The sequence below is a fragment of the Juglans regia genome, chromosome 4, assembly GCF_001411555.2.
Source record: "Juglans regia cultivar Chandler chromosome 4, Walnut 2.0, whole genome shotgun sequence".
Taxonomy (NCBI): Eukaryota; Viridiplantae; Streptophyta; class Magnoliopsida; order Fagales; family Juglandaceae; genus Juglans; species Juglans regia.
The window spans coordinates 31,595,529-31,623,444 of record NC_049904.1 but is presented as its reverse complement, the minus strand read 5'-3'; the positions used below and the strand labels follow the sequence as shown (position 1 = coordinate 31,623,444).

Sequence of the window (27,916 nt, the reverse complement as noted above, 5' to 3'; positions counted from 1 at the left end):
GAATTAGAAAAAAAAAAAAGAAGTTTAAGTACCCATTAATTAATTAGGAGTAGATCGAATTAAGCAGTACTTTAAAAAATTCACAATTAATTCCAATTAATTAAACGTCCGCGGCTCCGCGCCCAGGCAGATCAGACGATTATGTACGGCACGGTGCATGAGGTACAGTATTTTTGGACATTTTCGAGCTTCAAAATAAAGCTCTTAATTAATAATTTGTTATCTTTTCGAGTACATAACTAGCTATCATTAATTAATGCTGGATTTTACAAAATCGCAAACGCAGATCAGGCCGCAAGGTTATACGTACGTACGTATTATTTATAGCCAGCTACCTCGATCGTCCAAGGGAAAGAAATTGATATCGGTACAATGCAGTCCATACTCTACATGATGATGACATGAATTTTTTATTTTTATTTTTTTTGATAAAAAATAGATTTCATTTCATAAAAAAAATTACATATGTGACTCAAATTACAAGTCAAACTAACATATATTATAAGTAACCCTGTACACAAAATCTTTGCGATGGACATTGTTTAACTTCATGAAAACTCTCAAAAAGAGATTATCATTCTCTGTATTAAAACAGAGGAGAAAATACCCTGCATCAAAACTCCATCCTCCAAAAGGAGAAGTAAACAACACACGCATCCTCCTAACACGGAGGAGGGAGGAACCTAATACCGCTATGGACAAAGTCCAATAGCCTATTTCACTTTATTTTCCTACAAATAAAAAACCCAACAAACAAACTTCAACAAAAATAACACTGACATCAAGTCGGAAATACAATATTAGAAACAAATAAACACTACCAAACAACACCAAACATAATCGGAAAACACAAAATGGAAAGCATCGGTGGCGCGTGCATGACACATGCCACACTAGGAAGGAGCCGTTCGGCCGGTCAAGACGTTGCTGGAGTCACTTAGCCCTAAGCTACCTCGCATGGTGTCGATGGAAGATGAATCGCGATAGTTTGAGTACCCCACATGTTTCCTTTAAACCGCACGTCGACGCTCCTAAGTAGATTGAGCATAAGCTTCCTTAAGAGCATTTCATACTTGTGCCGAGATATCCAACCCAATGACAATTCCAAGAACTTTTTCAGATAAAGTTCTAATGATCCAGCCTCTAAGCAAGTGATCGATTGTTTTCCATTTCTTGAACTTTGGGTTAGGCACGGGTTGAGCAGTTGAACCCTCTAGAATTGGAAGTACAGTAGCAGGGGTAGTAGCATCACCTGTAAGATAGGCAACAAGCTTTTGACTCTCGGCTAAAGCAAGAACCTGCTCACGCCAAAGAGGATAATTCTCAAACTGGAGTTTCAATGTGACAAAGTTGCTAACATTTAATGAAGCAGAAGACATTTTTGCAGGTAAAGTAAAAGAAGAGCCCTCCTCATAGTTTTGGACACTCTGATACCAAGAAGAAAATAAGATATCGATGGAAAAGAAATCTCACCACACATAAAATGTGAGAATCATATTGTATATATATCAAACTTGTGTACAGTATGTTGACCAATACAAGTCAACAGTGTGCGCTATACAAGGTAAGTTGGCATAATCTCTTTGCCGAATAATCGGACTCCATATCTTCTATGCATATTCCATATCATATTTTATTATTGAATTTTTCTTCTATTTTTATTACATAATGATCGACATGAGAAAATTAGTATATATTAATTATATTCTCTCATATTTTGTATAAGAGAAAACTTTCACATCCAAAACACAATTCAGAAACTAAATATAGTTTTGAGTAATTTATTGCAGTCGGCTACAATCGATCTCTATTCATAAATTTTGTGACCAAATTTATCGAATTGCAAAGAGTCAAATTCAATTTCTAACTGATTCAATTAGTTAAATGAGTAATGCTACATACAGTCGTGGAATGCGTAAACGCCGTGCAGTCGCTTTGAAAAAGAGTGGGGTCCACTATTAAAAAATTAATTTCTTTTCAGGCGGGTCCCTTATTTATTCACTTTTTTCAAAGCGACTGCACGACGACTGCACGACGACTGCACGCTCACGACTGCAAGTATCATTTCTCTAGTTAAATATTCTTCGAAATCAAACCATTTTTTCAAACCATAATTGAAGTTACATTACCAAAATCATTGGTCCAGTTCACAACTGAGCAATACTCAATTATTCACGATTCATACGTATGAGTTTGAAAATTATTACGAAACTATGCCTTTTGTTTATTAAAATCATTTTAAGTATTATATAGGAGAAATACTTTAATTATAAAGATATTATACAAAAATAAATCTACAAAATAACATAATTAGATATGATATATTATATTATAAAATTATTTTTATCGTAAAGTAAATCTAATTGATTATATGGAATAATGTCAATTTATAAATTTATTTTTATATAATTCATTTGTATTTGTAACACTTCTAATTACATAATCAAGTGTTTGACATATTATATATATTTATATTATACAAGTTTGCAAATTATTACGAAATTTCATAATAATTTAGAATAGTTTTGAAAGACTTTAGTCCTGTTTAGATTCATAAACGATTTCAATTCATCTCATTATTATAATTTTTTTAAATTTTTACACGAAATTTAATAAGTAATTCAAATTTTTTAAATTTTAAAATAATAATAATATAAAAATAATATTTTATTCCAATTTTAATTTTTATTTAAAATTATTTTTCTGCCTATCGAAACGGGCGTTCATGCGCATGTAGCAGGTCCCGACTCCGAGTCTCCGGACACATCCATTTGTATTTTCCTTATCTCGTTCCAACAAATCGACATTTCGAATAAAATAAAGCTGTGTTTTAGAAAGTCGAAGCGTAGGATGACGAGGCTGACTCCAATCTTGCGAAAGGGTCGGAAAGCTCTTCAAGATTTGGACTTGCTCAAGGTCTTGCAGTCTGAGATCGCACACGAGCACTCCTTCAATCGCTTTCAGGTTCTATATCTCCTTCTACCCTCCATGATTTTCCTGTTTAGATATTCGATTATTTCTTTTGCTTCGATTGGATCGTTATTGAAATGAATCTCGCGCTATTCATGGCTCAGCCTTCGCTATCCATTTATTGAAATGAATCTCGCGCTATTCGAGCATTAGATGTGTGAAAGGTAAATGGGATTTATTTGAGTGCAAAAACGTAGTGTGAATGTGGGAAAAAAAAATGGGTTCTTGAAACTTCCAGCCTCTTGAATACCTGAATTTAAGAGATCTGAAATTGATTTCTTTGTTTTAGTGGTCGTGGTTGAGGGAGGGCTGCATGAACTTGTCTTGTGAATTAAATGACTCTCTATGTGAGCTCAACTCAACAAACCTCTGTGATTATTATCGGAAGGATAGGGCATCCTGTCCTATTGTCCCACTCCGTTCCTAGATAGGGAACCAAGCTGATAGAAACAGAAAGCTTTTTTTTTTAATCGCAATATGTTTCTTATCTTCGAATTTAAAGATATTTGGGAATGTGATGACTTGTGTGCCTAGCCTTGTAAAATTAAGAGGATTCGACCCATCTTAACTTGTATGTGTGTTGATATGTAAACAGAATAACCAAAGTGGTTCCTTGGGGAATTTTTTGGTGGAATGGGACTCGCCCCAATCCCAAGATGTGGTTTTGCGGAAAACATGCGAGTCAGGGGAAGAGGTTGCTGTATCAGCCGTGCTTGGTCCAGTGACATATGGACAAGAGAGTGTGTTCCCAAGGGAAGTTTTGATGAAAGTATGTTTAAAAAAGCCTGGCTTGAGCTCAATGTTGCAGTTTGATTGTGGACTTTCTTACAGAGGCAATGATGTATCCGAGTTTGACATCCATAATGCCAACTATATACCATCATCAATTCGTGTTGACTCTTCCCTCTACAGAGGCCCAATATTCAGGTAAAGTTTTGCAGTCATATGTGTGTACTAGTTATCAACCTTTACATATCCTTGGGGTAAAAGACTTTGCTTGCTTGATGATAGTATTGCTTGTATGTTAATCCTTAAAATCCACATGATCATGTGAGGCATGGTCTTTGGTCTAAATAGATAACATAAACAGCAGCCACCAGATATAGTTGGTTTGATGTGTCCTATTATCGTTTGAAGAGGAGAGTCCTGTTAGGAGAGTTGCATTACAGGTTTTGCTTTGAGCTGGTTTCTCTTAAGCAGACTACTAACTAAGATAGTGATGTGTTTTCACTTAGTTGCCAAGATCCACCTGTAAGATTGGTTATGAAAAAGTTTCTCTGTAGATTGATTGGTACTGTTGATTGGACTCTTTTAAATAGAATGCCATGCATGTTTCCAGGAGGAAGCCTTGAGGTTAAACTCACTAATGATCCATCTGTTTTGCATAAAAGTAGATAAATAATAATAATTTTTTCTTTTATATTTTTCTCTGCATTTTCCTCATCCCTTACTTCATAGATGTCATTTCCTCACCGTGAGTGTTAGCCATAATGGGGCTGTATCATGGTTATACTGATCTAAAATAGCTCACATAGGTGTTAATTTAGTCCTTTATTAGGGATTATGCTTGGTGTTAACTTCTTTATATATTTCATTGATAGATCTCTATTCTTAGATCATAGCCCACCTCATGGTTTTTCTCACAAAAGGTGCCACCCAAGTATACTGGATGCATACAAGAGAGTCACCTATTTAGAAGGAGAAAAAGACTCCTCATAGTGAGACTGCTATTTTCCACTGTGTTTCCTGGTTTCCTGAGCGCTCATGTTGGTTTTCTGGGTACTCATCTGAAGAGTTTGTGATCCATACATTTCCAGTATAGTGCTGCACCTTGACAAGATATAAGAATAATGGAAAGGGATGGTAATGACAACATAAAAACTCATATTTTGCTCAAGTTTTTAGCAAAGTTTGGAACATGAATGATGAAGACTGCTGTTATATCTCTTCTAGTTTAACCGTATAAGTGAGGGTTCTCCATCTCAAGGAAATTCTGATTTTATTTTTTCTAGATCAAATCTTACTTATTTTTGTCTTCAAATGCCTAAGCGCACATGCTATTTGTTCACATCAAATCCACCATGTTAATTTTAGTTTTTTTCCCTCCTTGGTCTGGATTCGTTGTATTGTTATCATCTATGTTATCGTTCTTTCTTTTATGTCTATTTGCAGTTCTTTGGATCCTCAATTACAAGATGCTCTGAAGGAGTACTTAGTATCCAAGGGAATTGGAGAAAACCTAACCAACTTTCTCTTGCTTCACCTACATAAAAAGGAGCAAGTCCAATATGTGGACTGGTTACACAAACTCGAATCATCGGTAACAAAAAGCAAGTGACAACCAGTGGCAGATTTAATCCATACATGCTTATTCTTTCTCATCAATACCCAATCGATCTTGTTGTATGAAAATTTGTCATTTAATATTTCATGCAGTTTGGACTCAACCGCAATAACCAGCGGGATATTATTGTAGTTTTTTCTCCTAGTTACAGTCTGGATCATCATGTTGGTAACCTGGATGAAGATTGAAGGTTATGGCAATTAGTTTGTAGCTACCGGAATTGTTATGGTTTTTGCTGTTTTTAGTTTTTACAGCTTGAGCACAAGTGGATTGACTTGGATAAACTGATAAAATTGGCTGCATTGCTGCAACTTTTTAGGGGCAATCCTTTCATGAAATATAAATATTCCACTGGTTCCAAACTCTGCTCCAGTAGAGGTTGGAGGTGCAGCATTGAGCATAATGCAAGAAAAAAACGAGTGCATCAATGCAATGACAAAGGTTTTGACTGGGTCCATCGAACAAATAAATCATTTGAAGGCATTGAAAAATAAAAAAATAATTTTTTATTTTTTTTAATTTCTTATATGAAAATGACTATTTCTTTGAATCTTCATATAAAAAAAATCAGAAATTGAAAAAAAAAAAAAAAAGGTTTTTTCATTAATGTTTGTCTAATAAGGTGCTAAGTATCACTTTTCCTATTCATTGTTAGAATTTTGAGCTCCCCGGCCCTCAGCTTCCTTGACTCGCAATAGTTTATAACTTTCTGGGATGTCTGGTTGGAAAGTTAATCTATAATTCAATGATTTGGATAGGGAGAAGAAAAAGATTTTTATTCAGGTAAATAGAGACGGGAGAAGAAAAAAGATTTCTACATATGACTTGGTTGTTAGAGATATCGTACACTATCCATGCTTTTGCCATGCTTTTGCCGTGCTGACATTTGTGGAATTGACAGGAAGGTGGTATCTGGCGTAAAAAGCACTTGACCATGAGTTCACAAATTGGTCTTCAAGTGATGCCCTTACAATTCTAAACTTCTTTGCCACTGCAGTGACCATTATCGTTGTTGCAGTCCCTGAAGGATTGCCATTGGCAGTGACTTTGAGCCTTGCTTTTGCAATGAAGAAATTAATGGATGAAAGGGTGCTTGTGAGGCATCTCTCTGCATGTGAGACAATGGGTTCCGCTAGTTGCATTTGCACTGATAAGACAGGGACATTGACCACAAATCATTTGGTGGTTGATAAATTATGGATATCTGAAAATTCTATAGAGGTAAAAGGTAGTGGGAATGAAGATGTGTTAAAATCGGTTATATCAGGAAGAGTTCTAGGCATCCTATTGCAAGCTATATTTCAAAATACTGGCTCTGAAGTGGATAAGGATGAAAGTGGAAAGAATATCATTTTGGGAACAACGACAGAATCAGCAATCTTAGAATTTGGCTTGTTTCTGGGTGGAGATTTTAATGTCCAGCGCACTGAGTTTAAGATACTTAAGGTTCAGCCTTTCAATTCAGTTAGGAAGAAGATGTCTGTGCTTGTAGCTCTTCCTGGTGGAGGGGTACGTGCATTTTGCAAAGGCGCATCTGAAATTATACTAGGAATGTGTGACAAATTTGTTGATTGCAATGGAGAACCTGTTCATCTCCGTGAAGAACAGGTAAATAATATCACATGGCTTTGCATCGGAATCTCTGAGAACTCTCTGCTTGGCTTTTAAAGATTTACAAGACACTTCCAATGAGATCAGCATTCCCGATAATGGCTATACATTGATAGCAGTGGTTGGAATCAAGGATCCTGTACGCCCTGGGTCAAGGATGCAGTTCGAACTTATTTAGCTGCTGGAATTACCGTCCGTATGGTTACTGGTGACAATATAAACACAGTTAAGGCCATTGCTAGAGAGTGTGGAGGATGGAGTGGCAATAGAAGGACCAGAATTTCATCGCATGTCTTTTGAATAGATGAAGGACACCATACCAAGGATTCAGGTTCTTAAAAGCTTGCTTTCAAAAGTTTCGACTTCGAACTATTTCTCCCCTAAGATGATTGCAGATTCTTACTGTGGACAAAAGTTATAGCTCGATCTTTGCCATTGGACAAGCACACCTTGGTGTCTCATTTGAGAAGTTTGTTTGTTGCTGTTACGAGTGATGGACCAATGATGCTCCAGCTTTGCATGAAGCAGACATTGGACTTGCTATGGGCATAGCAGGAACAGAGGTTCTTGTCACTGCTTTTTTCGTTTTCTTGCCACACAAAACCACCCTCCCTTATCTGTGTAATATTGATGATTTCGAAAGGCTAAGCCAGGCGGGCTTGATATCGTTCTAATTCATAAGTCTCAGTTTTCTCTTCTCCATCATGCGTTCTCATTTTGAATGAAGGAATATGAAGATCTAACTCTTTTAGATCTTCATCTCTAGGCCTTTTCAAGGCCATTGGAAAACTTAAATCATGCTCCTTCCTTTCTCTTTTCCATGGGTTGAGCACACTTGAATCATACGGTACTTTTACCACTGAATCCAAAGACAACATTCCCCTCTTCGTGTGTGTTTTTGAGCACACGTGTGATTTCTTTTCCTATCCGAAATTACATACTACATATGTTAGGCAACAAAAGAACCGTGAAAATTCCCGTGTCATTTTCAGGTTCTGCTCCCCTAACAGCTGTGCAGTTGCTTTGGGTCAACATGATTATGGACACTCTTGGTGCACTAGCACTGGCTACAGAACCTCCACATGATAGGCTTATGAAAAGGCCCCCCAGTTGGTAGGAGTGTGAGCTTCATCACTAAGGCCATGTGGAGAAATATTATTGGTCAAAGTATATATCAACTTGCTGTCCTAGCAGTTCTTAATTTTGACAGGAAACAGCTATTAAAACTTAGTGGTTCTGATGCAAGTGATGTTCTCAAAACTTTGATATTCAACTCCTTTGTCTTTTGCCAGGTATGTCATGGTGGTACCAACCAATCAGGACGCCCTGCACTTGAAATATATTCTGGTTTCTTTCTGTTATTGATATTGGGCATATGTAGAAAACAATCGATTTCTCTTTCTTTAATTGTAGTCCAGCTAGTTAAAAGGATGAACTGATGATGTATTGGACATAATCAATCAGTATGTGCAACCAAACTTTACATGGGTAACTAAAAAATGAATTTACAGAGATCACTTGTCCTTTGGATATTGTCTGCTTCTCAAACACTTGTAATTGAAGTGTCCAGCATGTTTTTTTTACTCTCTACAACTTTTGAAAAGTAACCAAATGTGTGCATTTATGTTTCATAATGAGCGCCGTGCTTCCCCTTGCGGATTGCCTTTTTCAGGCGTTTAATGAGATAAACAGCCGGGAGACAGAGAAGATAAACATATATTCCGAGGAATGTTTGGCAGCTGGATATTCCTGGGAATCATGATTTCTACAGTGAGTTTCCAAGTAATCATAGTAGAGTTTCTGGGAGATTTTGCGAGCACAGTTCCACTAAAGCTGGAAACTTTGGTTACTCAGCATCATTCTGGGATCGGTAAGTATGCCGGTTGCTGTGATCCTAAAATGCATCCCAGTCGAAAGAGATGCAACAAAGCACCGTGATGGTTATGATGCCCTCCCCGCTGGTGAAGACCAGGCTTGATAAAAGGGAAGGTCAATTAATTCAATAATACATCTATCTTTCCTTGATTGATATCTCCTGCTCATTATTTTTGTTTTTTCTCTTGAAAAATGATTTACTTGACTAACATATCAATTAATGTGAATTTGTTATGGTACATCAAATTGTAATTTTTTTTTTGTAAAGTAAATTTAAATTTTTAATATATCGCATTTAACCACATTGAAGAAATTCATAGCCTAACTCATCTCATAAAATCAGTTCAACAAAAAAAGATTGTTCATTCTTTATAAACATGCCTAAAACCTTGTCCACAGACAATGTAAGATTATTCATCAACACTCTCCCTCACGTGCATACCAATATTTTTCTTAGTCCTTGTCACGGGATAAGTAGTATGAGCCCCCTTTCGTCCTGTAACAGGCTCTGATACCATGAAGAAATTCATAGACCTAACTCATCTCATAAAATCAGTTCAACAAAATAGAAATTGATCATTCTTTATAAACATACCCAAAATCTTGTCCACAGGCAATGTTAGATTTTTCCTTAACACACATCAACTTGTAAATTTTTTTTGTGAACTTGACACTCTTTTCTTTATTTGTAAGTTATATATATATATAAATATATATATATATAATAAAATATTTGAATAAAAAATGATAAAAATGGCACAAACAAGGAGATGTCACTCACCAATAAATCAAAATAGGATGATTCGAAGAATATGTTAGTCTACACAATAATAAATAAATACAAGGCCACGTGAAATTACACTCTAAACAATATTCTACAAGAATCTACGCCCGTGTAATTTCACTGCTCCGTTCAAAACCATTCCATTCATCTAAACCTCCGCTTTGCTTCTCCATAGGCAATCACCCCAAGAACAGTGATTGTGTACCCTCCAATGCCCACAGCGGTGACCGGATTTCTGAACAAGAGTATTGAGATAACAACCGCAACGGCACCTTTCGCATTTCCTAATACCTGATCACAGCATAATTCCAAGGAGCCACAAAGATAAGTTGAAAGATTTGAGGAATGGAAAACAACCAACACAACACATAAGTAATAGGCTTGAATTTCTTGGCATCCCTCATCAAGGCAGGGTTTTGCTAATGCTAGATGATGCGAGTATTACATTCAAGGGTTGAAACCATATGATACAGTATATATATTCGGGAGAAACACCCAGAAAACAATGAAGTGCATCAAAACTCAAAAAAAAAAAAAAAAAATCATCTGCCTATATTGCCTGAAGAATGCGACTTCAACTTGGAGGGAACCAAAACTGTTTCATGAAAAGGAACACCCATAGCCATTGTTTCCATTTCATTCTAACGTGGCTTTGATATGAAGATAGAGAATATACATCATATAATTACTTATACTTATCGTGATCAACAGAAAGTAGACAGTGGCTATGCCAGTAAACTGACAGGACTTAAGTAAGATTCATGATGCTAGATAAACTGTCATATCTATATGCGGCAAATAAAAAAATTTAGTGGCTATTTTTGAAAAAGAAAGGATAATGAAGAATAAACTTGGTCAAACCTGAAAGCGTTAATGCACTTGTATGTTTTGTCACCAAGAAGTTTGACAAGTTAGCAGAATAGGCCAACACTGAATTAATTAAAAGCAGCAGCCACATATATTTATGCTCTTTCCCAAGCGACACAGTAACTTCTAAGACATTGGGCTCCATTATAAGCGTTGCAGGCAACAAAACTAGAACTGCAATTGGTGACATGTATAGCAGCAAATTCATTGAGTTCAGCTTTTCCCTGTTAAGTACAAAACATACCAAGACTTCAGTGGACACTAAACAGAACAAAAAATTTCTTCTTGGGTCAAAGAAAAGATTATGAAAGAAGAAAAATGACAGCGATTGCGAAAAAAATCAAGCAGAGGAGAAACATATAAAAATTATAAATGCCACGGTCTTAAAGGGAATAAATGTATATTGTAGAAGTAGGAATTGATTCTGGAAAGATTAATCATCGAATTCCAAAACGAGCTCACATTAAGACAAAGAAAAATCAACAAATCGTGACAATACAAATGAAATAATAACAGCCATTCTTCACACTACACAGAGTGTTCCTGACATTTGTTTACACCCTTGGCTCTTATTCATAATATCTTTCATAGTGGAAATGAAAAGCTTCTGGGTTTGGTTTTCGTCTTCCTTCTTCAATACCATATGTTGCAGGGTATGAATAGGAACAGACCAGTTAAAAGTAAGGGTTTGTAAAACCATGAGTATTAAAGTTGGAGTTCAAATACATCATTCAAGATTTCAAGCTATATGAACATGGTAATTCCCATCCTGATCTGATGCAACTTATCATGTCATGAAGAAATAAGTATATCCTAACATAAAAACGAAGAAAGTCAAAAGAAACCTGATGCTACATATATGTTACAAATAAGAGTAGAACCAAAATATGGTAGTCCCATGCACAAAGTAGATTACTTGAGTCATTGCAAGAACTGCTGCAACCTTGATTAACTTGTTCCAGATTACCTCAATATGAGTGGAGCAGTCTATCCAATTAACTAAATCCATCACCTCCTTATGACAGATGTACAGGGCCGCTTGGAGTGTCAAAGATGAATTGGATTCCACAAAGTATGGTATTCAAAAAGGATATGACTCTTTCACAGAAATATTCGGTATAGTTGGATATCAAAGGTAGACAGATTCTAGACTCAGATGAAATAACATGAAAGAAAATAAAAAAAATATCAATACATGCATCAAGCTGAATAAAATATTTGAAGAACAAACACATATGATGATCGCATGTTCTTCAAGATACCAAAGAAAGCAAAATTATGAGGACTTGAACTTAGTTGCATTCTTTTGCTTAATTCGGCATAAAAGTTCCTTATCTACCTCACTAACAGCACAGATCAGATTTCTCTAGTCCTTTCATTCAGAACAGTTATGAATGTCGTGTTCTTCCATATTAGTACATTATATACATAAACAGAAATCAACTGGCATGCATTAGATTCTTAACATTAGACACAATGACAACAAGACAAGGGAAAACAGAAAAAAGGGAAAACGACTCCATCCTTATGGATGTGAAATAGTAGATGATAGTTAATAGATAAATTGTGGAAGAGAATCTACACCGAAAGATGAAATAACAATCAGATGATAGATCAAAACATTTACCCTTCAGAAGAAAGTAGGATACCCTGAAGAACAGACTTAAAGGCCCTTGCAGCAGTTGCACTTATGCACATAATGAATCCAAACAAATGGAAACCTGGCTCACCCTGCCACAAACCAAGAATTCTAATAACTTCACCAAAACAAGATGAAAATACATTAGGAAATAGAAGTGATGGGAGCTTCACTCTTTTGCAGTCAATTACAGGAATAACTGGAAAAGGAGAAATATATGATGAAGAAAGCAGTGTCCATTTCAAAATTGCGATCTAGTACATATCTCTTGAATGATTGCTAAAAGTTACACTGTATAGCTCAACAGTCACCAGTTCTTCACGTACTACTTTTTTTTTTTAATAAGTAGTTCTTCACGTGCTATAACAGTCTGATCTTTCTCATACAAAATCTATGCAGTCAATAAGAAACTCAATTCTGTTGTTCGATTTCAACTACAACACACTAAGATATATGTTAGGAAACCAAACCTGTTTTTTCCATCTCAGATATCCAACAAGTACATCATACACATGCTTTGGAGCCGAAAAAGTTGCCATCCTTGGTGGCATCCCCACATCACTCTACCCATTGCAATGTCGTTACCCACATTCCAAAATCAGTTATTCTATTGCTTAATCTATAATATTTCTTTTTATCCAGGATCCTATCTATCAAAACCTCTCTTGTAAATGCTGAGATCTTCCCCTCCATGTGTCGTATTACACTATGTAGGTCACAGAAAACGTCTTAATCTTGAAGTAATTATAGATCTAGATCTGGATTGGCATTTATGGCATGACTGAAACCTAAATGTTAAACTGCATTAATTAATAAAACAACCATAAAGTTAAATACATTGTCTTAGTTTAAAAAACAATCACAAAATTTGTATACGGAACGAATTAAGATCATCTAGCCCAACAAAATATTTAGCTAGTAATGAAATCAAACAAATCGTGAATAACAAAAATGATCGAACAAACAAAAAACATACCCCACTAGCAATCACAACTCCAGCAACAACTGGAACAAGAGCAGCGTACGTGACCCAAGCCTCCCTCTTAAGGGTAACCATAAACGCAAACAGCGCCGTGAAAAACGGCGTCGTGGCTCCGACAGCCTGGTTAAATGACACCGCGAGGTACCTGAGGGAGATGTTCCCACCCACAACAGACCCACAAAACACAACGCTCAAAGTCGCAATCTTGAGGAACTGGGAGCGAGATTTAATGGCCTGGATGGGCACAAGCTTGAGGAAAACGATGGAAAAGTAGCTGAGGATGGCACATGCCGACATGTGGCACATTGTGAGGAAAATTGGGAACCTGAAGCCATAATTTGAGAGCAAGAACTTGTTCAGGAGGAGGACACCGATGTTGGAGGTGTACCAGAGTATTACGAGGGAGGATATGAAAAGTGCTTGCTTTTTGGAAGACATTTTTACAGGTTTTGCCTCAAATGGTGCCTGGATTCGACGGGGGAAACTCACATTAGAGCTTCAATGGGATCCCATATTTGCTTTAAAATTTAAAAACAAAATGACAACTATCGTTGAGTTTGATTTTGAGAGGGGTGTTTTGGCTGTGAGAGTGAAAGAATTACAGCTGGGATAGTGGGATGTATGATGTGTGCTCAGTTTGAGGGAATAGAGAAAACGTCTGATTGGCGTCACTTTCAGATCCTCTTTTACTGTAATAACTTTTCCTGCTCTTTTGAGTTTTGGTTTTTTATCAGGTGAATTTCCTGTTAAATATATTTTTAATATAAATAAATGAAATATATCTTATTAAATATACCAATTGTGATCAATATATATATAAATGGCTCTCGTCTGTTTATTTTCTCAACAAAAAATCTATGTAATTAAAATGAATAACAGTCACCATTTTTCGTAGTAAAATCAATCATATTTGTTAATTTTAAACTGAAATATATTTTAATCAATCTGCAATGTGTGTGGTATTACTTTTACTAAAGAAGAGAGAGGGAGGAATAAGCTTTTTCATGGAGTCCCGGATTCGTGGGATCTATGAAACAGGGGTCAAGACTCAAAACTCAAACGTCGACTCCCGGAGCCAACCGAACGACACTACGTATCGGTGTCGGTGGCAATTTTACATTCACCTCGTACGTGAAAATAACTTCATTTCTTTATTCAATTTCTTTACTGGTAACGAATCAATGTCAAGTCTCGACATGTGGACATTACGTGGTAAGGATCTCAACACGTGTTCCGTTTATCGGATAAAGGGCCCGTTTGTTTTCAGAGATGAGATGAGTTGAGATTAAAGTTAAAAAGTTGAATAAAATATTGTTAAAATATATTTTTTAATATTATTATTATTTTGAGATTTGAAAAAGTTGAATTGTTTATTTTATTTTGTGTAGGGATTTGAGAAAGTTGTAATGATGAGGTGAGATGAGATGAGATGAGATGTTTTTGGTAAACAAACAAAGCCTTAGTTACGTTTGGATAGTGACTAATGAGGAATTTTGTGAATAATAATAAAAATATAATGAGAAGATATTAAAAAATAGTTAAAAATATATAAAAAATAATAAAAAATAATAATGAGGTTATAATAATAATAGTCTTATCACTCTTCTACTATTATTTCATTACTTTTTTTCATTTTTTATTAAGAAAATAATTATTAATAAAATTATATATATTTTAAAAAAAATTAATGATTAAATATATTTTAAAAAATACTTAAAAATAAATAAATAAATAAATACGCTAAGAGTCGTAAAGTAATGGTAAAAGGATTGTAAATCTATCATTACACTATCTGAAAATACCTAAGTATCCAAATTAGGCCTTAATTTGATAAATGATATTTATAGTCATTGAGTGCGTAAACGTCGCGCATTCTTTTAAAAAAAATAAAAATAAATATGAGATTTATATAAAAAAAATTAATTTTTTAATAATAGATTCTATCTTTTTTTTTTTAAATTAGTACACGGCGTGTATAATTTATAATTATATCTAGATTTACTTTATTTTACGATTATTTTATAACTTTATGTAAAAAGAAAACCGATTTTATAATATGGTAATTCAAACTAAATAATAGAAAGAGTGATATTACTCTTGAAATAAAAACTTTTCTCATCTCTCTTTACTTTTTTATTTTTTATATTTTAAACTTTTTAAAGGTGTGTGACGTTGTTCAAGAAAAAAAAAGAAGGTGTGACGTGTCTTCACTTTTGGTCACCATAACTTGTATACTCTTACTACCCCATTATTACCTACTTATTATTCAAACCTACGCGGCTTTATTTTTTTTCTTCAACTCTGCTTTCTGCCCTTCTGTGATGGAGAGGAGGCTCTGCCTGGTTTTCGATAGAGAAGAGAGGTATGAAAATGTTAGGCTTCGTTTAGATGTTAAATTCATTTTAATTCATCTCAATTTATTATTATAATTTTTTTAAATCTCAATATAAAATATAATAAATAATTCAATTTTTTAAATTCTAAAATAATAATAATATTAAAAAATAATATTCTAACAATATTTTATCATCTCAACTCAACTCAACTCAACTCACTTCAACATCCAAACACAATCTTAATGTCTGAGATTATAGTTCCAAATTTTAAAACTTACAAAGTGATTTGAGTCTCAAAAGAGGTGAAGGCACTGAAAGGAATGTTTCCAAAGTCAAGAGATTTATGCTTCGTTTGGTTTCAAAAATCCTCTCAACTCATCTCAACTCATCATTACAACTTTTTCAAATCTCAACATAAAATATAATAAGCAATTCAATTTTTTCAAATCTCAAAATAATAATAATATTAAAAAATAATATTCTAATAATATTTTATCATCTCAACTCAACTCAACTCAACTCACTTCAACATCTAAACACAATAAATATCTGATAGTTAGACAAAAAATTTATACAGAAAGCAAAGTAGAAGGATAGAAAACAGGACAGAAAAAAAAATAAAGTAACTTAAGTAGTAGTTGGATAGTAAGGATATCATTACACTCATTATAATTTTATCTAATATTAATCATTAATTATTTAATAATAAACTTTATCTTTTTTAAAAAGAATGGGATGGAAATTTTGTCTCGTTTGTTTTTACAGATGAGATAAGATGAGTTCAGATTAAAATTAAAAAGTTAAATAAAATATTGTTAGAATATACTTTTTTAACATTATTTTTATTTTGATATTTGAAAAAGTTAAATTATTTATTTTATTTTCTATTAGAAGTTAAAAAAATTATAATAATTAAATAATATAAAATAAAATAAGATGAGATATTTTATAAAAACAAACAAGATCTAAATCCCTCCCTTTGGACCTTCTTAACAAAGAAAATCTCCTCTCTCACCGTCTTTTTTTTTTTTTTCCTAAACTTTGAGGCCGCAAAAGCCTAGATTTTTTTTTTTTTTTTTTTTCTCGTATTCCAATTAGACAGTCATTCGGACTTTAGCTCGATGTTATATCGTTCATTCCCATTGCCTCTAGCACTTGCATTGAAAATTTGAAAGAATATTTTATGAAATGGACTAATTGGAAATTTTAAATTTGAGTTACAGTATTTTTTAGTCTATCTTTATATTTAGAGATGAACTATTCATCTTTAAAAATAATATTTTATTCCAAAATATAGATAAACTGTAGTGATATTTTATTCCAAAAGTGACATTAATACTGTTTTTTTTTTTTTTTCTTTCACATTTCTGGTCCTATAATCTACTCCTCACTCCAGGTGCCCACATGAATTCAAAGGCTGCAAATGATTTTGACCTTCTCTTGATTTTGGGCACATGAATTACAGGCTTCAATAAGTTTGTAGAAAAAATTAATTGAAAAATAATAATTTAAGTAAGATTTAAGTGATTAATTAATATATGATTAGTGTAGTTGTAAAATATAAAAAAAAAATAAAAAAAATTATTATTAAAAAAATATTGGATTATGGCTTGAATGGTTTTGATTTTATGCAAAATATATATTTTTAGCTAAATTTTAAAAATGATTTTAATGAAACCAATATCAATACTCTCATAAGATTTCCATAGTAGTCTTGGTAGTCGTTTGGTTACACAAATGAATGAGATAAAGAAATATATAATAATAATGAGATAGTTTATAAATAATAGTAAAATAGTTTGAATTAGAATGTTTTATGAGAAAGAAAAAATTTGAAAAAAATATTATTGTTAAAATATTATTTTTTTTGTTTTGAAATTTGAAAATGTTAAATTATTTTTTGTGTTTTCTTTAAAAATTTAGGAAAGTTATAATTAATGATTAAATGAAAAATTTGAAAATTAAAAAATTTGAAATTAAAAAATATTTGTGTTTGAATAGTATTTGAAAATTGAAATGAGATGAGTTGTGAAAACAAACGATGCCTAACTAAGACCATCAGTGAAACTAAACGAGGCCTTGGGATTTTTATGCACGTACATGTCCGTCGAACTCTCTCTGTCTCGCTCCTTCTCACACTCATCATGTTTTTTCTGAAGCCACAGCCTATGATTTGTGATGGGCACCAAAATGTACCTAATCTTAAAAATCCTTTGCAAATTCCTTTGCAACTTTTGTGACGTTCCTCCTTTGTAATCTGGATTCTTGAAACGAGTTCTCATCGGGTCTAAATTCTCTATCCATTGACTTGATTTTGACTTTCTTGAAGAGTTTTCAAATTGATTGTAGGTTCAAGGGATTCCTTCCCCGCGGGTTCATATCATTTAGACGGGTTCTTCAACGGGTCTAAATTTTAATATAATCTAAGTTCTTACAACGAGTTCTCATTGGATCTAGATTCTCCATCCATTGACTTAATTTTGACTTTCTTGAAGAGTTTTCAAATTGATTGTGGGTTCAAGGGATTCCATTCCCGCGATTTCATATCATTTGGTATTCAGATCAAGGTTTCCAATCAGGTCTGATTCTATCTTTTATTTCTTGCATATTTAATTCTAGGATTTCATTGTTCTAGAATTGATTACAAAAAAAAAAAATAGATGTCTAGATTTTAATATAATCTAAGTTCTTGTAATGAATTCTCATCGTGTCTAAGTTCTCTCCATCCATTGACTTGATTTTGACTTTCTTGAGAAGTTTTCAAATTGATTGTAGGTTCAAATGATTTTATTCTCGCGAGTTCATATCAATTTGTTTGTTCCCCGGGCAAAAAACCACCTTTCTCAGTGGATTTTCTTGGTCCTTTTCAAGTGTTCTTCTTACAACAAAAAGTAGTTCTTTCTTTTTCCTTAGTTTAAGTGTTACAGAACAGAAAAAATAAAAGCTACCTTTAGTTGAAGGTCGATACTTTGTAGAGGCCTCTGCTCATGTTCGAGGTACACTGTGAGCTGTTAATGTTTTGTTTTTAAACAGCTTAGTGTGAATGTGCTTTCTTGCCAGCGTTAAATGATCATCATAGGGAGTCAGGGACTACAATTATCATGTTGGTGCACATATAATAGTGCCCTAAACATATAATAATACCAGAGTATTAAATTCCCAGGGCCCGAGTGTCTCCCAAAAACAAGCACTTTATTGGTTAACCATGTCAATTGAAAGAAATGGAAGAATGCTTCGATTTGGATCGAGATCATCAAGGACCATCCTTTAGATCAACAAATCTATGCAAGTGTTTGATCACATGGACCATGTTCTATAAAAAGGCAATCCCCAGATGAACATGCATAACAAGACCGCTTAACAAAAATATGACATATGGGGCAATCGGCATTGGCATTCTAATTTATGTATTTGGGTTTCCTTGAGTTATTGACCTAGAGTAAGAGAAGTACCACAAATTGCTTTTCTCAGCTCAAGTACCAGTGCCAGGATCCTCGGATTTCAAGGCATCCAGCTGCTTCCCCCATCAAGACCTAACGAAAGTAAAGTACGTACACTAAATCAATTTCACAACATCTAATATCACATGCGAAGACAAACCAACAGAGTTTACAATAGGCAAAATTTTGTGCTATATCTGTATTTCTGTATGTTGTAGGCTGACAAGAAGACTAACAAGTAACAATAAAGATGGAAAAAACCTAAGATAAAAATCAGCAAAAATCATGCACTTGAAAGTTGAGAATAGTTTCCAAAAGTTTTACACTTCAAGCTTCAACAACAATGGGAATCCCAATATCTTCTCTTATAAAAGAAATTATCAATCTTTCTACTCCATATAAATGATCCAAACGCTAAATCCACTAAATGTAATATATAAGACAGTCCCAAGCAATCCAGATTTTTTGGGGGCACCAATACCAAAAGTACCTCATTATTTTCCAATAATGAGACACCAATGTACAATCTATGGCTCTCAATAATTATACCATTCAACATGTGAAAGGAGGTTAAGAAATCACTACAACTCACTTCTCCATTTGCTCCAACTTGAGATCTGCCTCCTTTGCTGCCCTGGCAAGATGGATTATACGATACTCAAGTTTTGCATTTTCCACCGCAAGCTTATGTGCCTGTAAGTCACAAGCACAAATATTTAGCTCTTCTCAATAATATCCAAATGTAAAGAGAACCAGATATAAACCGGAAGAACCTTTTCTCGTTCTGCAACCAGCTCTGCACCTGCCTCTTCTAGCCGTGACTGAAGTTCACTTATCAACTTCAAATGATCTTCATTTTCAGAATCTGAACAAGTTTACATATGAAGTATAAATATAAGAAAGTCGGGGCACAATTAGCTTGATAATACTGTTGGTTCAGTAGAGTGAATGCCTTAGGACCTACCCTTCTTGGTAGCCAGGGCAGCTTCAAGTCTGGATAAGCGTTCCTATTATATAAACATCCATTGTTAGTATTTATACTTTATACTAATTTAAATAAAAATCTTGCCCATTTCTAATTAGTATTCCAGGTTATTCACATGAGAAACTTCCTTTTTTTTCTAATAAGCAACTAATCGTTTGTTTTCATAAACTATCTCAACTCATCTCATCTAATCATTACAACTTTTTCAAACTCTCACACAAAATACAATAAACAATTCAACATTTTCAAATCTCAAAACAAAAATAATATTCTAATAATATTTTATTCAACTTTCATCTCATCTTATCTATGTAAACAAACGAGGCTTTGGCTTACTTGAATAAAATTACCATAAAATCACATTGTCCTTCAATGAATAAATTAGGATTTGATTTCGAAAACCAATGAGATTTTCATCTTACAAGCAATCAAGAATGAAAAGGAAGAAACTTTGAATTAGCATGATTTCCATTCCAAAAAAAAAAAACCCAAGCAGCATTCATAACCTCGCCGCAACTGTTCAATCTCACTAATAGAAGACAACCCTCATCTTCACCAGCAGGCAGACATAAATCAATAGATACCGGTACATAAACATATACAAAAAATACATCCTACCTGCACAAATATACATACAGAAAACATACAGACATATATGAAAGCGGGTAATAAACCCTAATCACGAAAGGTTACGGCGCCCAAGACAAAATTCGCGTAATGAAACAGCCGGAACGCAAGAAAATTTCAGGTAAATCAAATAGGTGAAAAAAAGGAATGGGAAACAATAAAAAAAAAAAAAACCTCGGCTTCAGAAGCACGTTGGTAGAATGGCTTCAGGTTCTCTTCCAGGTCGCTCCGTTTCTCAGATTCCCCCATTTTCTTTCTCACTCTTTCCTTCCTGTTTGTGAACGCACAAGCTCTGCTCAGAACGACGACTACTGTCAACTGCGTCTGCGCACAGCTTCGGTTATATGTAATATACGCGGAACTATACACAGCACACACACACACACAAGGGATTAGAAGGAACAGTAGTTACACATGCACGGACACAACTTCTGTCCAATCCACAATAAGGATGGATAATGGTCCAAACGGCCAAAAAGGTTAAACCCATGGGCTAAAAGTTAGGGAGCATCCTAATTTTTTTTATTTTTTATAACTGTAAAGAGTGTGCATTTTTACACAGCAACTTGTAAAAAACAATTAGTTTTAGATAAATTTGAGGTGGAAGTCTGTGTTGAAGTGATCATAGTAGCATCCGGTGTTTCTCGGAAAATTGTCTAATATTTAGGATGTATAATTAGTAGGGATGTGCTGCGCATCAGCTGGAAGCTGCAACACACCCTTCATAAATTTTTTTTTTTTTTTCACCCCTGCACGTTAGGTGTGCTGGGGCTTCTTCACACAGTAGAGTGTGAAGAAGATTTATTCTAATTAGTATTGGTTGCACCTGGAATGGATGTTTATATCTCTAACTTATCGCGGGAGGCCCAGCAATCAAAACATAGTCGACCCATGAGCCAGGCAAAAGGAAGGAGGCCTAGGGCCAATGAGGGAAGAAGGCAGACGTGGAATGATGGGATGCTGACATTTCTGACACGACCCTGCACATGCATGTAGTGGAAGGCCACAATGCATTAAAGGACCAGATACGGGTCGTAGACAGAGATCAACAAGGCCTCCTGTCCTTGATAGGATGAGCGATAAGATGGCAGCACTCACCAACTTGCCACGAGGGACACACAATCTTGGGGAGCCGCGCCACATCAAAAGCGACAACTGATATCTTGTACGGAAGATGGCCACCTCTAATACGGAATACGAAAACCCACCTCACTAGGGGGTATAAAAGCTAAATTTCAGGTTATAACAGCACTCCTTACGTTCTTTCAGATATAGAATTTCCTCCAATGATTCGAAAATTGACTTACATCAGAGGTGTTTCATCAACCTCGATCCTTCATCTTCCTTATGTTGCAGGTAATCGAACCTGGTTACTGGTGTGCGAGACACGTCATTAATTGCACCCTCTCTATATGACATGTTTGTTTATGAATTATGCCTAAACTCACCAGATAGTTGATACAGTTATACCGGTCAGGAAAAAAAAAACAATAAGAGTAGAGCTGGAATGTAATGCAGGCTGATATTCTTTGAAGGTTGAACCTTTTTCAAATGATTACAGTGACATTACACTCTGTGAAACCATGCCATTCTTTTTAGTGTTCTCATCAAGAGGTACTTTACCCTTTTGGAACGTGGAGATAAATCCAATTACTTAGATGAATTAGGTATTAAATCAATCTATTACAATAGCAAAAAATATATATATGTTTCTGTTCATCACGTCTTTTATATATAACAAATACTTCTTTCACTATGGGAAGACCTGTAATATTCAAGGTTGTCCAAGAAGCGAAGGCTTGTAGAAAGCATGGGTCTGCGCGATCTCAATACGTTCCCGGGGATCGTTCAAGTTTTCGTCCCTCAGTGCTTTCAGAATAGCTTGTGATGACTGTTCCCTGAAGATCCAACATAAAACGCAAATAATGAATTGAATTAAATTCGCAATTTTCAACAAAGTCTAGGCCTACTTCATATGTGAGCGAGCATAATAATATGGTTAGTGTGGCTCTTATTCATGGTAGAATTTAATTCGAAGTGTTTAGTTTAGTGTAAAGTGAACAGAAGAAACAGGACCCTGTTTTGTTATTGCTCATGCCTAGTTTGCTTTCACGTGCCATCTGCGACAACTCGGGTTCAATGATTAGTAACATGCCAATTGAAGGTTAAGATCACGAACGAGATTTTAAGAGTTGCAGGAAATTTACCTTGAGATCAGTATTTTATAGAGTGTCTTTAAGATGGGGCAAAGCTCTACAGGAGCTACAGGCTTGTTTCCTTCAGGATGCAGCACATTTAGGCTAGACTGACTCAGAAGTTCATAAAAGGCTTCCACCGCAGAGACACCCTGGGAGAAAAACAAAAAAATAAAAAGAAAAGGAAAGGAAAGTGTTACTAATTATGAATCTGGAAAGGGAAAAAAGTAATTTTCTAGTCAAAATCCAGAATCATAGTCCAACTGATGCAGCCAGGGCCCACAGAATCTATGGCATATGTCTTACAAAAACCTCATAATATTTTGCTTTAATTTTTTTTTTATAATCGATTCATTTCAATAATAATAAGCAATGTCTCTTCTGCAATTTCATACTCCCATCTGTTTCTAAGAGTTTATGTTTTACCAAGTAGAAAGCAAGCCACCAGTCTCTGATCATAGGTGTTATTTCTTGCACCTAGCTAGAATGGATGATGATACAGATGAATGTAATAAAGAAATTTCTTGCTTTATGATTTCCATTGTGGATGCATTTAGTGGGAAATTATCCAAGCATTGTGGATGCATCGTAGGCCACTGGCATGACAATGTAGAAATAATGCAAAGAACATTGTTATAAAGTTATATCAATGGTTCCTTCAAAAGAAACTCAAGGACACGTCAGTTTCATTGCCTCACTATAAGAAGTGGAGATGTCTCAGGGTTGCTGTTTTGGTGACTCTACAGAAAATAAAATAAAAATAAAGAACTTCTGGTGTTCATGGTAGAAAACCAGCCCGTGGGGAGTATACATTGACATGACTTTCATGTTAGTATTCCGAATTTCTGTTAATGGGGCTGTTCATTTTGATGGTTTTGCTTTAAGTATATCCTGTTGGGGTGTGGGGAGTCTACATTAACATTACTTTTTTTAAATTAAGATCATACCTTCATTAAACCTGGAAAACAATTAGCTTGAAGTGAAAGGATTGCTCCCAAACTCACCCTAAAGTGTGCCGCATAATTGCAGAGTTTGAAGTGAAAGGATCTTATATGGGTTCAGAAGAAAGTGATAAATGATAACACATACCTGAATCATTCCTTTGCCACTGATGCTATCACCCATATCCAGGCTTAGCTCACCCTTGGCTAACATTTGGCCATACCATGCATTACGACCTTTTAACAAGGTAACATAAGTATCAGCCAGCAAAGGCCCTGCAAGCTTCTCTGGTTCTTCAGCCAACAAATGGGTAATGAATATCATCTCTGATGTACAATGTGCAAAATACACAGATTTGCTGGTAGCACTCTCATTGGTAAGAGCTGCGACCATCCCTAAAGAAACCAAGATGGATCACTTAAAAGTTCCCAGAAAAGGAGGAAAAATCAGGCCTTTTAAATAATTTAAAAACGGAATGGGCATGCAAATTCTAGTTTAGCTCAACAAGAAACTGAAACTTACCAGCTCCAATAGCATAGACATTCTTCAGGCCACCCATGACTTCATGTGTGACAAGGTCACTGTTGTCCCAGACAATAAAATGAGGTTGTCTCAAAAATTTTGCAAGAGGTTTCCTCCACTTCTCAGCTCCACAAATTCGAGCATTAGCATATTCCTTGTTGTAAATTTCTGATGCAATATTTGGTCCGCCAAGATAAAGTATTTTCTCCATAGGTACTCCAGCTGTCAGGCACATATACTGAATTTAGAGAATGAGGGAAGAAAACATTTGCTAACAGAGTCAAATGAAAAGAAGTAAAGATAACCAGCAAAGTAGAGAAAGAACAAAAACAAGATTCAAAAGGGGAAGAAAGGTCAGTGGTAACAGAGAATTAGCATCATGGCCAATTATAAAACAACTTAAATTAGAACCATCCTATAACAGTACACCCACCATCGCCTATGTCCACCCCACCCAAAATACAAGAAAAATAGGAAAATACCCAGAACACGAGGCTATTATTGTGCGGTTATTATGCAGAAGGTGATTTCTGTGAGTTTTTGCGCGAGTTATTCTGCCAAAGTCTTCATATTTTCAAGCATGGGAATTACACTGCTCTACATGCACTAGAGTTCTCACTGCTTTTTCATTGCGCATATGTAGTCTCTAAGAAATTCATATATCTAACTCATCTAACAAAACCGATTTAACAAAAGATAATTGTTCATCCTTTATAAACATGCCCAAGACTTTATCCACTGGCAATGCAGGATTATTCCTCAACACCTTCCCTCACGTGCATGCCAGTATTTTTTTCTAGTCCTTGTCATAGGATAAGTAGTATATGCCTCCATTCGTCCTGTGGCAGGCTATATCATAAAGAAATTCATGGGCCTAATTCATCTCATAAAATCGGTTCAACAAGAAATGATTGTTCATTCTTTATAAACATAACCAAAACCTTGTCTACAGGTAATATGAGATTATTTTTCAACACTCTGGAACTAACTTCCTGCCAAAGGCCCAAAGCTTAAGAGATCCTGATTCCACTCCCAAAATGACCACCAAACCTACAATAACTGAAGCTCCCATCGCCGCTAAACAGTGCCGAAGCCCCTATCACAAACTATAATTGATTCTATCATTTTCTTTCCTCTAACCTAAAAAAATACGTTCATCTTTACCTGTAGTAAGCAAATAAAGGCAAGAAGTATTGAAACAAGTGGCTTGCAAAGCAAAAGAAGGGAACTCTTACTTGCTCGGTTAATCATTTGTGTGGGAGTTATTATATGGGGAACAGGATCCAATGCAGCCTCAATGCCCTTTGCCAAAGAGATGATGATAGGAACTGTGATTCTCTCCTTCCAATAATGACTGATCTCTTCAAACACCTCACGAGTTTCTGTGGAAGGCAAGCCATTGACCACAATATCGGCATCCCAAACAGCCTCCTGCAAATTAGTCACAACCTTCAAAGGACAAAGGGGTGTATTAATCATGTTCAAGCAAAAGCCATCTTTCAGAATCTCATCTGCATATAGAGTCCGGTCACCTAGTCTGGCCTCAACATACTTCAAGTACGCACAGCGCCGAATTAACCTCCTCAACACATCCTCCCTCGAATTGATAACTTCAAAAAGATGTTCAGCTGTGGTTCTATCGACAGCTCTTCCGGGCCTTCTCCATATTCTGATTTGGACCTTTTCTCTATATTGTCCATAATTATCTTGCAGCAAAGCTGCAAAAACGCTTCCCCAAGCACCTGCCCCAACACCAACAATCCTCAACGGATCACCATCAGCCTTGCGAAGAAGGCAACGGAACTCGTCAAGCTTCTCTTCCAAACCATTACAGTTCTGAATAGATCCATTTGAGTAATTACGACCCATTTCCTCAATGCTTCCCACCATTTTCTTTTACAGTAAACTCAGCAGTACTAATAGATCAGTAGTCACCTGTAAAGAAGACCAAAGTCTTCAACTGTAGCAATCGAGTGGCCCTTTTTCCTTGATTTGAAGGTCTGAGTTTCGATAAATGTTAAAACTTTTTGCTCTGTACCAGAATTCTAAGGACAACCCAACTCAAATTTTGATATGGGTTTTGCTGTGCCAACTGCCAACCCCACACTATTCGAATCCCTGCTTGAAACGACAAATCCCACTTCTCAAGTTGCAGGTCGCATTGAAAGAACAAAATCTTATTGGTTGATTTCTTTCACCAATACCAAAACTAATCTTTGATGATTCCGCTCAGATGTTCAGACCTACCAATCGTGAGATTTTCTTCTAACCCAGAATGCAGCAGAAATAGAATAACACAAGAATGGGATCCCATAATTCATACGAGTCTATTTATTTCCTCAGAATTCCTAAGCAGCACATATATACTTTAAAAGAAAGGACACAAATAGTATTCAAATGCAACATTGTTTTCCCCGTCCGAGTTTGTTCATCTACCAAAACTAAAATCCAAGAAGAAAGAAAAAAAAAAGGCTTTTAAAGTCCAAAGTCAACAAGGAACAACCTTGTGGGTAACTACAAAGCTTTGGCTTCAACTTGACGGGGTGCCGTTCACTTGAATTCTATCAGTCTAGACCCACCGCAGACTCCAAGACTGTTTTAACTCATAAATAAGCCGGCATTGTTGGAGGAAAAGCTTAGAAAACCAAAACAAATCCAAAGATTAATGCATGAAAAGTGCATGGAATGGAAACGCGGAAACGGTGAATTACAGCAGCTAGCTGTCTGTGTTCACATTTGCCTGTGCTCGATACAAGTACGAGAGAGAGAGAGAGAGAGAGAGAGAGGCATGCATTGATTGGGGAACAGTTGGAGATTGAATTTGGTGTCATACGCATTAATAGTTCTTGGGTGTTGCCAACCTCCCCAACGGTCCCTAAGGCTAATATCGGACGAGTTTGAAAAAATAAAATATTATTTTAATATTATTATTGTTCTAAATTTAATAAAATTAAATTATTTATTATATTTTATATAATAATTTAAAAAAATTATAATAATAAATTGAAATGAGATAAAACTGTTTATATATCTAAAATCATCTCTCTCCCCGTTACATGCCCCCATAACATATAGCTACGTAATTCATGATAAATATATTTAATATTAACCTGCTGTTTAATGTGATTTGAAAAACAATAAATACAAATGATTTTTTTTTTTTTGACAACGTAAATGCATGTATCAAAGATTAAGCAATATGGTTTAACTCAATTGAGAAGTTTTTTTTTTTTTTTTCTATGTTAATCTTGAGTTTCATAATCTACATATATTGTTAACTTCCAAAAACAACGCAGTCCGGAAGAGAAAAAAGATCAGTTCTCAGACGTGCTAAGGTGGGCTGGGTCTCAATCGGTGATATGCGGAGCCCCTAGCATTGATCCAGTGCGACTGTACGGTATCCGTGCGTATGTCCATCGTGAGATTCCATTGGTGGAGATTCTATCATTGGATAGCCGAAAGCTGACCCGCACTCCTTCACGAGAGGGATAGAGCAGCCTTAAGCATTACACTCATCTATTTCACCTCACGGGTAGGTAAGTTGCTGATAGAGATTCCATTCGTGGCGATTCCGTTGGTAAAGATTCTGCTGGTGGAGATTCTGTCTTCTAGTAGCCGAAAACTGACATGCACTCCTCCATGAGAGGGATAGAGCAACGTTAGGCATTACACTCATCCCTTTCACCTCGTAGGGAGGTAAGTTGTTGATGGAAATTTTGTTGGTGGAGATTCTGTCTTCAGGTAGACGAAAGCTGACCCACACTCCTATGCAATAGGAATAGAGCAGCCTTAGGCAT

At 35.3% G+C, this 27,916-nt stretch overlaps 4 protein-coding genes and 1 pseudogene across 5 annotated transcripts; 2 read left to right on the top strand and 3 right to left on the bottom strand.

Annotated features, from left to right (window-relative positions):
• The first annotated feature begins 2,745 nt into the window (after positions 1-2,745).
• Positions 2,746-5,565, top strand: LOC108982060. Its single transcript, XM_018953335.2, has 3 exons — positions 2,746-2,964; positions 3,566-3,897; positions 5,143-5,565. Exons 1-3 carry the CDS (start codon positions 2,851-2,853, stop codon positions 5,306-5,308), a joined length of 612 nt encoding a protein of 203 aa, XP_018808880.2. The 5' UTR covers positions 2,746-2,850; the 3' UTR covers positions 5,309-5,565.
• Positions 5,566-6,235: 670 nt separating this feature from the next.
• Positions 6,236-8,943, top strand: LOC108982054 (annotated as a pseudogene).
• Positions 8,944-9,554: 611 nt separating this feature from the next.
• Positions 9,555-13,831, bottom strand: LOC108982052 (UDP-URONIC ACID TRANSPORTER 1). The gene is made up of 4 exons (XM_035689041.1): positions 13,067-13,831; positions 12,079-12,182; positions 10,451-10,675; positions 9,555-9,879 (listed from the first exon to the last, which is right to left on the bottom strand). The coding sequence occupies exons 1-4, from the start codon at positions 13,508-13,510 to the stop codon at positions 9,729-9,731; spliced, it is 924 nt and encodes a 307-aa protein (XP_035544934.1). The 5' UTR covers positions 13,511-13,831; the 3' UTR covers positions 9,555-9,728.
• Positions 13,832-18,579: 4,748 nt separating this feature from the next.
• On the bottom strand, positions 18,580-20,902 carry LOC108982053. 2 transcript variants are annotated; one of them, XM_018953328.2, is made up of 5 exons: positions 20,635-20,902; positions 19,813-19,855; positions 19,622-19,713; positions 19,441-19,541; positions 18,580-18,941 (listed from the first exon to the last, which is right to left on the bottom strand). In XM_018953328.2, the coding sequence occupies exons 1-5, from the start codon at positions 20,707-20,709 to the stop codon at positions 18,935-18,937; spliced, it is 318 nt and encodes a 105-aa protein (XP_018808873.1). In that variant the 5' UTR covers positions 20,710-20,902; the 3' UTR covers positions 18,580-18,934. The 2 variants fall into 2 exon arrangements, with proteins under 2 accessions (XP_018808873.1, XP_035545258.1); XM_035689365.1 differs by lacking the exon at positions 18,580-18,941 and having other exon boundaries at positions 19,437-19,541; positions 20,635-20,879.
• A 1,112-nt stretch (positions 20,903-22,014) lies between these two features.
• Positions 22,015-26,912, bottom strand: LOC108982051 (glycerol-3-phosphate dehydrogenase [NAD(+)] GPDHC1, cytosolic). The gene is made up of 5 exons (XM_018953326.2): positions 25,355-26,912; positions 24,120-24,341; positions 23,745-23,992; positions 22,668-22,807; positions 22,015-22,358 (listed from the first exon to the last, which is right to left on the bottom strand). Exons 1-5 carry the CDS (start codon positions 26,007-26,009, stop codon positions 22,235-22,237), a joined length of 1,389 nt encoding a protein of 462 aa, XP_018808871.1. The 5' UTR covers positions 26,010-26,912; the 3' UTR covers positions 22,015-22,234.
• Positions 26,913-27,916: the final 1,004 nt, after the last annotated feature.